General features: G+C 40.3%; 1 protein-coding gene across 14 annotated transcripts in view; it reads right to left on the bottom strand.

Moving 5' to 3' along the window:
• The window catches only part of LOC122866771 (golgin subfamily A member 6-like protein 22), a 147,932-nt gene that overhangs the window by 112,772 nt on the left and 21,092 nt on the right, over nucleotides 1–14,068 (bottom strand). For 13 of the 14 annotated variants that reach the window (XR_006375807.1, XR_006375805.1, XR_006375806.1 and 10 more), the window contains 3 exons: nucleotides 13,413–13,592; nucleotides 12,180–12,470; nucleotides 5,266–5,349 (listed from right to left, as the gene is read on the bottom strand). Coding sequence is in view for 11 of the 14 variants with exons in the window: in XM_044176859.1 (XP_044032794.1) it covers nucleotides 5,266–5,349; nucleotides 12,180–12,470; nucleotides 13,413–13,592 (555 nt within the window). In the remaining 3 variants the exon portion in view is untranslated. The remainder of the gene's footprint in view (nucleotides 1–5,265; nucleotides 5,350–12,179; nucleotides 12,471–13,412; nucleotides 13,593–14,068) is intronic. The other variant, XM_044176868.1, reaches the window with a different exon arrangement.

Raw genomic sequence — 14,068 nt, 5'->3', positions numbered from 1 at the left:
GATGAATTCTCACATTAAAAGGGAAGATGAGAAGTGACTGCTGCTCTGACTGGAGTAAGAATGTTATTCCTCCAATGGGCAGCGATCAGAAGAGCTGAGTAAGCTCAAGGTCTCATTGTCAATGGGTTAAACTCAGTAGGCTGACATGGTACAGAAACAAGAGAAAACAGAAATTACTGTTCTGTTCATTTCTGTCCGTACCGTTTCCTAATGTTTTTGTACAGAAGTGTGGCTGCTGCCAAATACAAAAGCGATTATGTTCCAGCTTTAGTCCCATGAGCAATACATTTTTGCAAAATGATAAGGTTGTAGTCCAGTCCTTTTCTTATTTGGTCCTTGATTGCAAACGCCCCACAACAAACTGCACCCCACCACAGCCACTGTCCGGTGACATATGAGACAGTGTTGATATTTAGACAGATGGATGGTGCTTTAGAGGGATAAAAATCTTCCAAATACACACCAACATGTACAACACACACACGTTCCATACAGCGGTTGCAGCCCCTCAGCGCTCCTCTGTCCTCACATGCTTGGTTTCCCCATCTAATTGCTGCCATTCGTCAGTGTGTGAGTGTGTGTGTGTGTGTGTGTGTGTGTGTGTGTGTGTGTGTGTGTGTGTGTGTGTGTGTGTGTGTGTGTGTGTGTGTGTGTGTGTGTGTGTGTGTGTGTGTGTGTGTGCATGCCAAGTGCTCCTGTATTTGTGTTTGTGTTTCTTTCGTGATTCTGTCACTGTGCATTTACAAACAACTGTGGTGAAAAGAGAGAAAGTAACAGATAATCAGACAGACAAGTAAGAATGGGAAGGGAAAGAAAGACAGAAAGACGCAGAGACAGACACACACACACACACACACACACACACACACACACACACACAGAGCTGTCACAGTGCCATAGGGCATACTAAACCTGCCAGCATTTAAACCTGCTGGCTTTTACTCTGGCTTGCCAAGTGGAATTAGTCTCACATAATATGCCAACCTCTTTATTGAAAACAACAAACACCTATTTTAGTTATACAATATAAATATAACATTTTAAACACAAGCATAATCTCTTCACATGGTACAATAAAAATATGTGTATTCGTTGTAGCCACTCTTCCCACAGTGCAGATATTAGGGATGTGATTATGCGCAAAGAAACGCAGTTAAATATCAGGTAAAATAAGCAGCAAAGAGGTGCATGTCAAAAAACAAAACAAAAAAGAACAACCACGTGCTACAGAACCTTCCAAATAATTCTTCAGCATGGAGCTAATTAAAAGTGTAACTGCATAAAACAAGTTAATTGCAACTTACCTTGACTTACATATATCTGATACTGACATGTAAACAAATGAGACTGATTGCACTCTTTTGGGCAATCATGAAAATGTGACTGTGCTGATGAATAAACCTGCTTGTAAACTGTGTGGCCACTGTGTGTGTGTGTGTGTGTGTGTGTGTGTGTGTGTGTGTGTGTGTGTCTGCAAAAGTATGTTTAAGTGTGTCTGTGTGTGTTTAATAAGAAATAAGGTCCCGTTATTACGTTTTTTTTTTCTTTCACGTGCTTGTGTGTGTCTGCGTGTGTGTTTATGTGTTCAACATGATAATTTGTCAGTTTATGTTGTGAGGGGGCTAAACAGATAAGCAATCCACAGCTCAATCCTTCATCCTGCTCTGATTATAAATCAGCTGGAGCTCTCAGAAGCAATCAGCAAGAGCAATCTGCAGCCGGCACAGACACCTTATCAATCAGAGGGGACCATCACACTGTCACACACGTGCACATAAACTAAAGAAATACACATTCACATATTCGTACGGTCCTGCACCCACACCCACATACACATACCCGTAAACACAAAGACAGGTATGCCGCAATTGTAATTCTACATCCCCACCCTGCAGCCTCTTTCCTCCTTTTAAAACTTCCTTCCCTTTTCTCTTTTTTTGTCTTGTGAAACTGGATCACAGAGTCGCAACAAGAGTTTCATCCAGCTAGCTGCCTGGCGGCCACGAAACTATGCAGAGCGAGACACATCACTCCTAATTACAGTCTGATATTAATAACAGAGAAAAATATTAATCTTGGAGGTAAACACTAAGCCGCTTAAAGGAAAATTGCAAATAAATCAGATTATCTTATAGGAATATCCTCCGAATGGGCCGAGGGGGTAATGAGAAACCTGGGCCCAACCTCTCTCTCTCCCTCCTTCTCTTTCCCTCTCTCTCTCTGTCATTTTCCACTCCCCATTTTCCTGCGGAATTGAAAAAGGTGTGACTGTGTGTACGTGTCTGGGTGTGTGTTTGTGAGCACATCTGTGTATTTATAAAACTGCAGTGCGACCCCCTCCCTCCACCACCACCAGCATCACCTCCCTCCTTCTCTCTCTCTCTGCTGCTGTATTCATTTTTCACCTCCAATTCTATTTTTTCATCAGTCGGGGGGGGCGCCGCCGAGCAGATTCAATTAGGTTCTATGATTGGGCCGCTGGCATTCAGCGGGGTCATGAAAAGGTTAAAGAATTCAGTGGCACAAACATGATTATGGCTCTGTAGCATTTGATCAGAAGTAAGGTTTGTCACAGCAAAGTGGAGCCCCTCTGTTTCTTGCACTGGGACCACCAGTTTGGCCTGAGTGTGATGTGAGAGCTGTTCCACGTGTTGGTTTAGTTGATTCTTCCATTGAATGGTAATTACATGCTGAAGATGCTGGATATACAGCAGGCATGGAGAGATATACAGAGATATGCACAAGTGTATGTGTGTGCACAGGTGTGGCAAGCTGCTACACTAGCGAGCATGAAAACACACAAATCTCTCTCTCTCTCTCTCTCTCTCTCTCTCTCTCTCAAACACACACACACACACACATTTGGAGAGTAGCAGAGTAATAAAGCCCACCCTTGCAGTGAAATTAAAGCTAGTCAATGACACAGCGTGCTGAGTACACACTAAATCATTTTTATACCCAGATTAAACAGCCAACATAATACCAGCTCTGCACATGTATCCAATATCACCTGGAGACCATGAAAAAAATAAACAAAAAAACCCCAACAACAAATCAGATATCATATTGGATGTGTCAGATTCATGTCAGAACAAGAGATTAATACTAAATATAGGAAATATGGTACAATAACAGTGTGAGATCTTTTTATATTCAAAATGACCAGGCAGAGAGCACATTATGAGATATTGGATTGATAAACAGGCTGGGATGCTGTTGTTCAGTGAGTATAATAGAACAATAACGTTGCTCCTGGGTTAGCAAAGATTGCATTATGATTTTAATGTGTTTTAGAGACACAAGCCCTTCACTGAGAGGAAATTATGTCAATAAATAAGCAGCCTCGCATTTTAAAACAAAGAGAATCATAGTCAATGAAAAAAACGTGCTAATATAGAATGGTGTTTGTTACTATCGCATGCAGACACACATGTGCATCATCATGACACATTGTGAGCTCAGAAACATAAGGTTCTGTCTGACAAAACTGATTTAGGGATATATTTATACGTTACATATTATCATTGCTATATGCTTATATTTATAGACTATCTCTGGGAGTTAAATACTAAAAATAAAATAGAACAATAGTACAGAACTTTAAAGTACATAAGACTTAAGGCAGCTGATATGTGAAATATTTGATGGTCAATATCTCAGAGCTACACTCCACCAAGGTTACAATGTACCCTTATCCATACGTATTTGCGCACATACATTTCTTTCCACTCACACCTGAATATGCCCATGAGTAGATTCATTTTGACAGTGCGCGTCAATCATCTCGTTTTGGGAGTGCCTGTCAATCATCTCCTTCCCTCAAATCACCAGAAGCCATAGCCATCAGGGAGCTTTCCCATCTGCCACAATCTGCCACTTCAGGTGTGGAACACCAGCTAAACGCAACCAGTCAATAGAGCTGTTTGGTACTCCAATCCCTTGCTACGGCCTAATTGCCGGTGTAACACTCAAATACGTCCTACACTTCCCAATTCTTGTGAACCCCCACCCCCCACTAAGCACCATTCCATACTCAAGATGGGTATTTACATGCCCCACACCGCGGAGAGCAAACAAGCTCATTTAAAAGTTCACATGCTAATGTATGACATTTAATCCAAACTTTACACGGGGAAAAGGACACGCAACAATAGATTTTGATTCCTTTCTTGTCCGTGAATCTCATCATCTTTCGCCTTCCATATTTATGAGTTGAAAAGGCGGGACACCTTAGAGGGGAGTTGGGGAAAGGACAGGGAGTTTACTATTTGAAAAATTAGGCTGTTAGTGATATTTGCACTCCAGAGTCTCCTTCTTTGTTGATATTGTTGATATGCACAAATTACTCATTGTTCTTCTTATTTGAAGTCACATAGCAGAAATCCACTAAATAGTTGTTAAGTAGCTCACTTCACATGTATGTTATATTTAATGGATACAATATTATCAATTTATTATCAACTTCAAATATCTGCAGGCTTCTCATTTGTAGTTTTTGATTGTCAGTTTCACCAGCTGAAATGACAACCGTCTGCAATATCAGCTGTAGCTAATTAATGTAGTTAATTCTTTGAGTTGGCCAAACCGCAAAGTGAAACTCTTAGCAGTTGTCTGGTAAATGTACTTGAAAGGCAGTGTCTGCACGCTCAGCCAAAAACGATTTCCTAGAGATACACCACTCTGTATCGTTTTGATATTTCAGAAGAGTGGAAAGAATGGAAAGTGGAAAAACCAAAAAGTCGGCCAAAGGGGTTGGGAGGGGTAGGTTCTGTATGCGAGTGTGTGTGTGTGTGTGTGTGTGTGTGTGTGTGTGTGTGTGTGTGTATTTGTCTCTGGCTGACTGGCTGACACATAGAGATTCAGCCACATGCATATTATATTCCCATGCAGATTTATGTTTAATCTAGATTTCATTTGTAGGTTTTGAATTATTATATTTTTTAAATCTTCACTCCTGGGTCGCTTCCATGATCACTTGCAGTAGTAGGTATTGCTGTTGTATATGTTTTATTTTATAATGTATTTCCCCCTTGGATGTGGTCTAAGCAAAAAGATAAGCTCAAACTACACTGACCCCCATGGGGAAACTGGGCCTTATGAGGCCAGATGAGGCCAGATGATGAATTTTCATTGCATTTCCATTTTTTTTTTCGGGCTGTGGAGTCAATTTTCAAACTAAGGATGAGAGGGGAACCACAGCTAAATGAATGTAAAGACAACAGTGACACACATGAATGACGCGTGACATGTGAATGTTTACCGTACCTCAGAGAGAAGTGTCCCCTCCTTCTGGTGAAATTCTGACAGCTCCCTGTTCTGTCGCTCCACCTGCTTCCTGCTGACCTTCAGCTACAGAGAGACAGAGAGTGTGTGATGGGAAACGGTTCAATAATAACAATAACAAATAATTATAACAAAAAATGTCAAATATTACTGCCAATACTGAATTTGATACTGTATGTTTTTGTCAAATTTCAGGCACTTGAGGTTGTGGAACAATGTGGAACAAGAACAAAAGGAATTTAATGAAACAGCAATGGGTCAAATGAATAGAAAGAAATAAAGACACAGATGGACCTACAGTGTGAATTTTTGTGAGTGCCAAAGAAAAAGGTTTGTGATATACAAATAGTCAGGTTCTTTCTCTCTCTCTCTTTCTGACTCTCCCTCTCTCTCTCACACACACACTCACATACACCCACACAGATCGACTAGGACAGGCCAGGGATGAGCACACCCCATCTGATCTGTGGCCCGTTCATTCATTAGACCCATGCTCTCCCTTATTGATTTCAGCTTAAATAATGAGAAAGCTTATCCAAAAATCTTTAGCATTTGGGCTCCAACTTAAGGGAATCAATGGGGCCATTTCCCATTTTGAACAGCACATACGCAGGGGTTTTATGTACGTGAACGGGACAAATCCTGATGCTGATAAATCAATAGGCCTTTTTGTCGATGGACAGGCATGCTTGCACACACACATACATACATACATGGACACACATGGCTGATAAATGGTATTTTTGGGGCAATTAAAGTGAGCTGTAAACATATGAAGGCCAATCAATTGGTCAGTGAGGTCTATTATCAAGGCTTTAACACTGATTTAGAAGGGGCTTTAAGGAGCCAGCGGCTTTAAGTGTGGCACAGTCACTTATGCAGATCAGCAGCAGCTAGAGACCTGTACAGATCACTACTGCACTGTGCTAAGCTGCTCAAACAACAAGATAGTACACATGTCACCACCACAGAGCCTCAAAACTGCTGCATACAGGGAAAGATGGGGGCATTTTTTCATTGTTGAAAATAAATGAAAATTTGATCCTAAGGGACTTTAAAAGCACATTTTTGTTTATTGGCTTATGTTCAAAAGTTCTATTATTTAACCAAGCTTGGTATAGAAAAAAAAATGTTAGCCAATATTGGAGCAATAACTGTAGCTGCTTATCAAATCTTTGCAAATAAACAACGTTGTCAGGCATGGTGGCAATATTAACTCCCTCTTAGCCATAGGCATTTCTGAAGAAGTGTATCATATATTCTCTCCATAATTCATAAAAAAAATTTCAGTTTGCATCTAGGTGAAACAAGGAGAGAGGAGGGGAGGAGCTGTGGACAATTCTATTTTAGCAGGGGTAGACAAGCTTGTTAGGAGGAAAACGAATACATCAGTGCTGTCCACCCTCCAGGCTTTCCCCCCCACTGCTTCCACTTTGCTAAAGGTGAGACACATGCGTTAGCAAAGCTAACCTACAGACAACATTTCCCTGAGGTAATTGGTTCCGCATTAATATTCATTTGATTCTGTATTCAGTGGCTGTGACAAGCCTCTCTGCATTGATGCTCTGTGCCTAGGTCTCCTCGTCCACCACACAATGTTAACCCCACTTTTTCCTTCTATCTGAAATACTACAGTGATAAAAGCTCAACTAAAACCCTTCTCCCCTCTTAGTGTGTTACTTTTGTCTCTGGTTTCTTCTCATTCTCTCAGTTCTTTCATCCCACTGTTTCAGTCTGGTTGATCTGGTGCGTGTGCATGTGTTGCTGAGGCATGACATTTCAATTGTGCGTCCAATCAAATTGGCAGAGAGGCAGTAAGGATGGTTGGGCGTTGAGGGGTGCAGGGGTGTTCTGAGGGTTGCAGACCAACCGTTACCATGGTGAACCACTTCTGTCAAAACCACCAAGGTCACAACTGCTGACCTGCAGTGTTATGGGACTTCTGAATAGCATACTGTATATGGACATGAGGATATCTCTTTCTTTCTTTGCTTCTTTGATCTTTTCTTTCTTTCTTTACACACTTTCCCCTTTGCTTTCTGTTTTGCTTTTCTCCTTTCTTCTTCTTTCTGTCTTTCTTTCTCTCTCATCATCTTTGTTTATCTCTATCTTTTTCTGTTTTTCTTTCCCTTTATGTATAACCACATTTCCTTCATTTGGCCTTTCTCTCGTTCTTGCATATTTAAGATCGACTAATTGTACCATTATGAGACCTGTGGTGTTGCTGAATATATTATGTATGGCCTGTGCTGGCAGTGAGTCTGAACACAGCCTGTTTTGAGTCATTATAATTCAGTTTGCTAACACACAGCCATTGTGCTAGTGTGGGGTTAGGGGAGATGGTATGATAAAATATTGAGGGCGAGCAAGGCAGCTGCAGATGCTAGCTGTCATGTGTGAGCGAATGAATGTTATGACAAGCATGTTTAAACATTCATGCGGGGAGGAGAGTTTAGGAGGGCTTTTCATTAACACCAATATGTCTTCGTCTCCCTGGTGCAGGTACTGCTGGTGTAAGCATGACAACAACAGGGAGGAGAGGAATTAACATCTTGAGAGGAAACTGTCACAGACACACACATAAAGAGAGGTAGAAACCCTCAATCCTGTGCATGAGCACTCACAAACGTACACATTTTACATTGAGTACCCTTCACTACCTTACGTCTAACATGAAAAGTACTAAGTGAAATTGGCATTCTACTTTCAAACTCTAACAGACAGCAAAACAACTTTCTCTTGTTTACCAGAACGACTATCTGAAAGTGTAACATCTTGTTCTGAGCTGATCAAATAGCTCACAGTAGAATTGAGCAACACATTTAAATAAGAAGAAATAGGAGTGCAATGGGTTCTCACATCAACCACAACAATGACACAATAGAAATTATTTTTCAAAGGAAGAGTAAGGATGTGGGAGGTTTCTAGGCCAAACTTACATCACCCTCTATGCTGTTAGGTGGTCAGGAGATTTGACCTGGTAGTAACAGTGCAATCTCTTGACAGTTCCTGGAGACTAGAGAGAAGAAACGCTTTTTGTGGCATTTGTTGGAAGCAGAGCAATGGCCAATCTGTTAACCTCATAACCTTGATGAAGCTAGATGAAAAGGCACTTTAACAGGGGGGCTGAAATAATAGGGTTGTCGTAAATGGGTGAACACTGTGTCCTTGTAAAAATGCTCATTTCTTTTAAACTCTAAACAGTCTATCTGTATGTTTTGAGGAAAAGCACATGGCGACATCATTATTTTGTTCCTTAGGCATGTTAGTATGGAAGAGGTATACACATGTTAGCTCACTAAAACTCCATCAAATGGAGTGCAAAATCAATACCTATGCTGATGATCTCATGAAGTCAAATCAAGGCAAAAGAAAAAAGAGGAGCATCAAGTATTCTCTACATAAGTAGCTTTGACTTGCAAAATGTGTTTGCATAACATGAGCTTTAGATAATGTCATAAATGACTTTAAATGCAGCACTGTGCATTATAAAAATGCACAGTCATCTGTTTTAGCTACACCTTGATGCAGACATTTTGATTTAATCTAGTTTTCACTGATCAAGCAATTCCATTTTGATATTCAAATGTGGTGTGTATGTGTGCCAGTGCACGTTCGTGCAAGACTGATCTAATCAGTCTTAAATCAGTTAATAAGCCAAGGACAGAGAGGAGATGGCTCAGCTGATGTGAGCATAAGCTAATATTAGCATCTCACCCCCATTCAAGACCTGTACTACACAGAGTAGCATCCAGTGTTTGGTCTCCCCATTACAAAAGTGCAGGCTTTGGGCATTAAGCCCCACAGTTTAGCTCACCACAGTGAACACCATTAGCACATTAGCAAAGGTGCCATGACCTAATGCTAATGTTGGATGTAGCATTTAATACCTTATTCATTTTTTAAAACACCTTAAGTAAATTTTGAGTGTAGCCCTTAAACTGTTCTAAAAAAAAACAAAACAAGGGCAATCCAAATAAATGAAAAAAAAAAATAGACATGTAGCAGACAGGTGTTTTTTATGCTCTGAGATGAGAAAACATCTCAGTTGCAACTCTTTAAAGACTCTTGTCTGCGCTCCAACACACAATGTAACTCTAACTCACCATGTCAAATAATTCTGATGCTGTGTTTTAATTGAAGCTCTCCCACTGTCAGCTATACAGACCAAACCAGAGGAGCTAGAGAGCTACTCTGTCAAAACTAATTCTCATCTACAAACTACACATGATAAACTGCATGCCTAAATGTTGCAAACACAGGCACATGCCACAGAGGCAAACAGATACACACACGTACATGAATACTTAATGCATACAAACATACACTCAAGTGGGCACACAGAAACTTAAACTGACTATTAATTAAAAGCAAGAGCATGCAGTTGACTCGGGGTAGGCGGTTTGCAACACCACAAATCTGGGAGACTTCCTGTAAGACATAAATCTGTTTTGTTCTCGCTTTCTCTCTTGCATAGGCACAACAAAGACAGTCTTGTCTGGGTGTCTCCCTCCCTTCTCTCTCCTCACCATTCATTAGAAGCACAAGAAGCTGTGGTCAGGTTCAAAGAAAATCTACATTCTCTCTCTTTCAGTCACTCATTCATTCCCTCTGTCTTTTTCCTTCTGGTTTGCACTCACTTTTACTCATTTTCTCCCGCTCCCTCTCTGTATCTCCCTCTGTCCCTCTCCAAGTCTCTCTCCCTCTCCTCTCTAAACACTGTGTCTTCCACATGGCCCGGATAATGAGTGGTGAAGCTAAATGAGAGGAAACACTGCTCACTATTAGGATGGGAACGCTGACTGAAGGTTTTAAATAAACGGAGAGAACTTGAGGCCAAACTGTATTTCCAAGGACATAAACTAATGGAACAGGCAGACATTCTCTGAACAAATACACACTCTGTTTAAACTACCATTATAGTTGTAAAAATATCATGTCCATGTGGATCTAACTGAGAAACAGACAGGCAGAGGGCAGACAGAAATACGTATAAATGCATAGATCCTCACATATGCATGTAGAAAAACACTGTTTACATGAATTCAATACCACTTATTTCCTTGCTGTGGAAAGCATATTACGTCGCATTCAAAAGCAGAACAATTACGACATGAAAAAACATAAATGCTTGTCTATGTCATTGAAAACTAATTAGGCAAATTTGTTTTCTTAAGTGTCTCTGATATGCTCTCAGGCATATAAATCCACACCCACATATAAACACAAAAAGGAGCCCTCCCTGCCTCACTCTATGAGGTTAATTGGGTTATCTAGGCTGATTAGCATAACTAATTAGGATGCTTGTTAACAGATAAGTGTTATTTATTCAATTAGCGCTCTGTGTGTATAAATTAAGCTGTGCATGTGTATAGATCCCCTTCATCCCTGGCACAAGTTCAAATGAAAATGAAGCAAAGCTAAGTAGGCATGAAGTGAGACCTGTGGGTGTCTGTGTGCATGTGTGTGTGTTCACTACATCAACACCCCCCACACACACACACACACACACACAGACACCAAGCTTGCTATGCAGTAGCTCTTAAATCCCTAATCATCATCATTAGGCGTCTGTTTAGCATAATTAGCATTGTTAACCAGATGAGCTGAGTCGAGCCAGGCTAAGCCAGTCACACCAACTGACATATGTCACCCTCCCGGCACCTTTCCAAGCTGTTGAAGAGGCTACTTGTCCCCATCAGGTGGGTTTATGGCACATTTGCATGTTTTCACTGATTGCTGATGGATAATGTAGCAGCTGATGTTCGCAGTGCATTCTGATGCAATGTGTGCAAAAGGGTGATTTCTTTTTTGAATGCAAACAGCTTGTAAAGTGACACAGCTCTTGCAGTTATATCAGTTAATGGAACAATACTGAGCTCATTTCACCAATTTATTCATTCATGTTTGCAAATGCAGATGCTGCCTTTTGTTTGTGATGCTTAACATGAGCTTCAAGCCGACAGTAAACACGAAAAAAGCAAATCAACAACACTCCTCTAGTCTTCAGCTCACAAGTGAAAACTCACAAATACACTCCAACACTCACAAATAACCAGAGAGAGAAAATGAAAGAGAGAGAAAGAGAGCGGGAGCGCTACATTTACTGAAATTAAACATTTTCTCATCAGCCTGAGGGTGCAGCAGGCCCACTAATGTATTATTCATCCCCACTTCACAAAGGAACATTAATCAATTATGAAGATATGAGGATCTTAAAGTATAGAGGAGAGACGAAGAGCGGCCCGTTCGTATTAATATGCGGCCGCAATCGTGCGCCCCCACCCCCCACCCCCTTGCTCCTCAAATCAATATTTTGCAGATTAATTTGGAGCGGTTGTGGCGAGATGGCAGGATGGACGGAAGGGGGGGTGGAGGAGAGGAGAGAGTGTCTGAAGTCTGAATTAAGGTGAAGTGTTTTGTTGTTTTTTTTTACAAGTCTGTGTAAGTGCGTGTACATGCATGCGTGTAAATATGTTGTCGTCTGTACTGCTGTAAGTAAACATACTAAAACCAACTATAAGTTGACACAGTAAGTTAGGGCCAAAAAGACAAAAAGGTAAAAATGGAAATATTCTAGGTTCAAAAGAGGAGAGACTATTTTAAACATGTAAATTACATTATTTATTGAATGACTCTAGTCATCTATTAATTGTGGATGAAGGTGTGTTACTGTGTGTGATATTTTGACTTGAGTTCATGATGAGTGTCTTTAGCTTCCCTTGGTTTTACAAATCTTTGATGTGAAGGTACTTATCTTCACTATTTTCCAAAAAAGCATAATTTCATACACAAGAATGAGGGAATACAATAAAGAGAATCAATTTCCGTATTAGCAGCCAAGTTTACACACTATCACCCATTGTCGAGTAGCCTGGATAGATTAATATACTCACCTCAGAATTCAAAATAGCTGCCTTCTCAGCCCACCTTTTAATGGCTTGATCATGGGCCTTTCTCTCCTCCTCAATCACCCTCCTCCACTCTTCCTCCCTCTTCTTCTCCTCCTCCACTTTCTTCACCCACTCCTCCTCTCTCTTTTGTTGCTCCTGCCCTCTCCTCTCCTCTGCTTTTTGACGCTCCTTTTCATGTTTGAGCCTCCGTTCATCTTCTCTTTGTTTCCATTCCTCCTCTTTTCTCTTCAACTCCTCCTGAACCTCCCTCACTCTCACACTCAGCTTGGAGAGCTAAAGTCAGACAGAAAAAAGAAGAAATGTGCAGGCAGTCACATCTCTGCACTCTGTTGAGTGAGGTAGCAGTCACTTAATCTAAAAACTAATCTGAAACATCAAGAGGCCCATTGCAAGGCAGCATCATGTAAGACAGCGGAGAAAGGAGATTAAAAAAAAGATGTTTGATGTGACTGATTGACAGCAAGTGAGTGCATTAGTTTATCAGCTATTTTTCATGTACAGTATCTACTGTGCATGTGGAAGTACACATGTTCAAATAGGAATCCTAACTCATCAGTGGTGGAAAGTAACTACATACATTTACTCAAATACTGTACTTTACTTGAGTATTTACATTTTATGCTACTTTACACTTCTACTTCACTACATTTCAATAAAGGGCAATATTATATACTATACTACATTTATTTGACAGGTGTAGTTACTAGTTTGTTTGTTTTTTCAATACCTCTTCAAATGATCCAAAAATTCACAAAAAAATCAAAGTTAAGAGAAAGGTCCAAAAAATGAAAACAGATTTGTGTATCAGAACTTTTTCTTCTTCCCTCTCCCATTAATCATCTTGCGACCCCTCAGATTTATCTTGCGACCCCTTGAAGGAGTCTGACCCCTAGGTTGAGAACCACTGGACTAAACTACCTAACTGTACTGTATATAAACTAGCTCCACCTTGAGCAACAACAATAAAATGCTGCTTAAACATTGATGCATCAGTATTAACAAACTAATAAAGTCATATATAATAATAAATCAGTCATAGGGGACATTTTACTGCAGAGTGAGTACTTTTACTTTTGATACTATAAGTATATTTTGTACTTGTGTACTTATTATAATTTTTAATACAAGACTTTTACTTGTAATGGAGTATTTTTACATTGTTGTACTGGTACTTTTGCACGAGTAACAGATCTGAAGGAGTGAGTCTGTGCCCACCTGAGCATGTGTGTCGGCCCCCTCTTGTTGCAGCAGCTGAATGTTAGCTTGCAGTTTGGTGATGCAGATGTCTTTCTCAGCAATCTCCTTAATGTTGTCTTTCTGGATCCGCTGCAGACAGGAGAGCTCGCTCTGAAGGTGCACCAGCCTCTCACTACTTCCCAGCGGCTGCGTTGCAGTCTGGGCCATGAAGGAGTTGTGTTTCAGAAATGTTAATGTAATGCAATAATATTAAGCTATTTATATATCTTTCTTAAAATAGAGCTCTTTGTAATTATGGAAGATTGTCATCTACCATAAGTATAATTTATTAAAATGTTTATATTTAATGCTCTTCAAATAAAACAGCATTCTATGTCTTAAATTATAATGTTTTTTAGTTATTTATGGTGATGTCGGACTGTACAGAGGAAATCAAGCAGATGGATGCAAAACATGAACCAGTATGAAAGAATGATGTGATAATGGTATGGGTTATGTTAAGGAAACACTGCAACTGTTAGTTATTCACATATCATTACAGATGAAAACCTTCTACCCTGACAAATTCAAAGGAATTACAGAAACTCTCTTATTGCTAACAAACAAAGATGAAATTCTGTGGCAGTCATCTTTATCCAGGCTGTGTGTGTATGTGAGTCTGTGCCAGCGGATCT

This window comes from Siniperca chuatsi, linkage group LG19 (genome assembly GCF_020085105.1).
Source record: "Siniperca chuatsi isolate FFG_IHB_CAS linkage group LG19, ASM2008510v1, whole genome shotgun sequence".
Lineage (NCBI taxonomy): Eukaryota > Metazoa > Chordata > Actinopteri > Centrarchiformes > Sinipercidae > Siniperca > Siniperca chuatsi.
The sequence above is the reverse complement of the archived record's forward strand: the minus strand, read 5'-3'. Positions and strand labels throughout refer to the sequence as shown.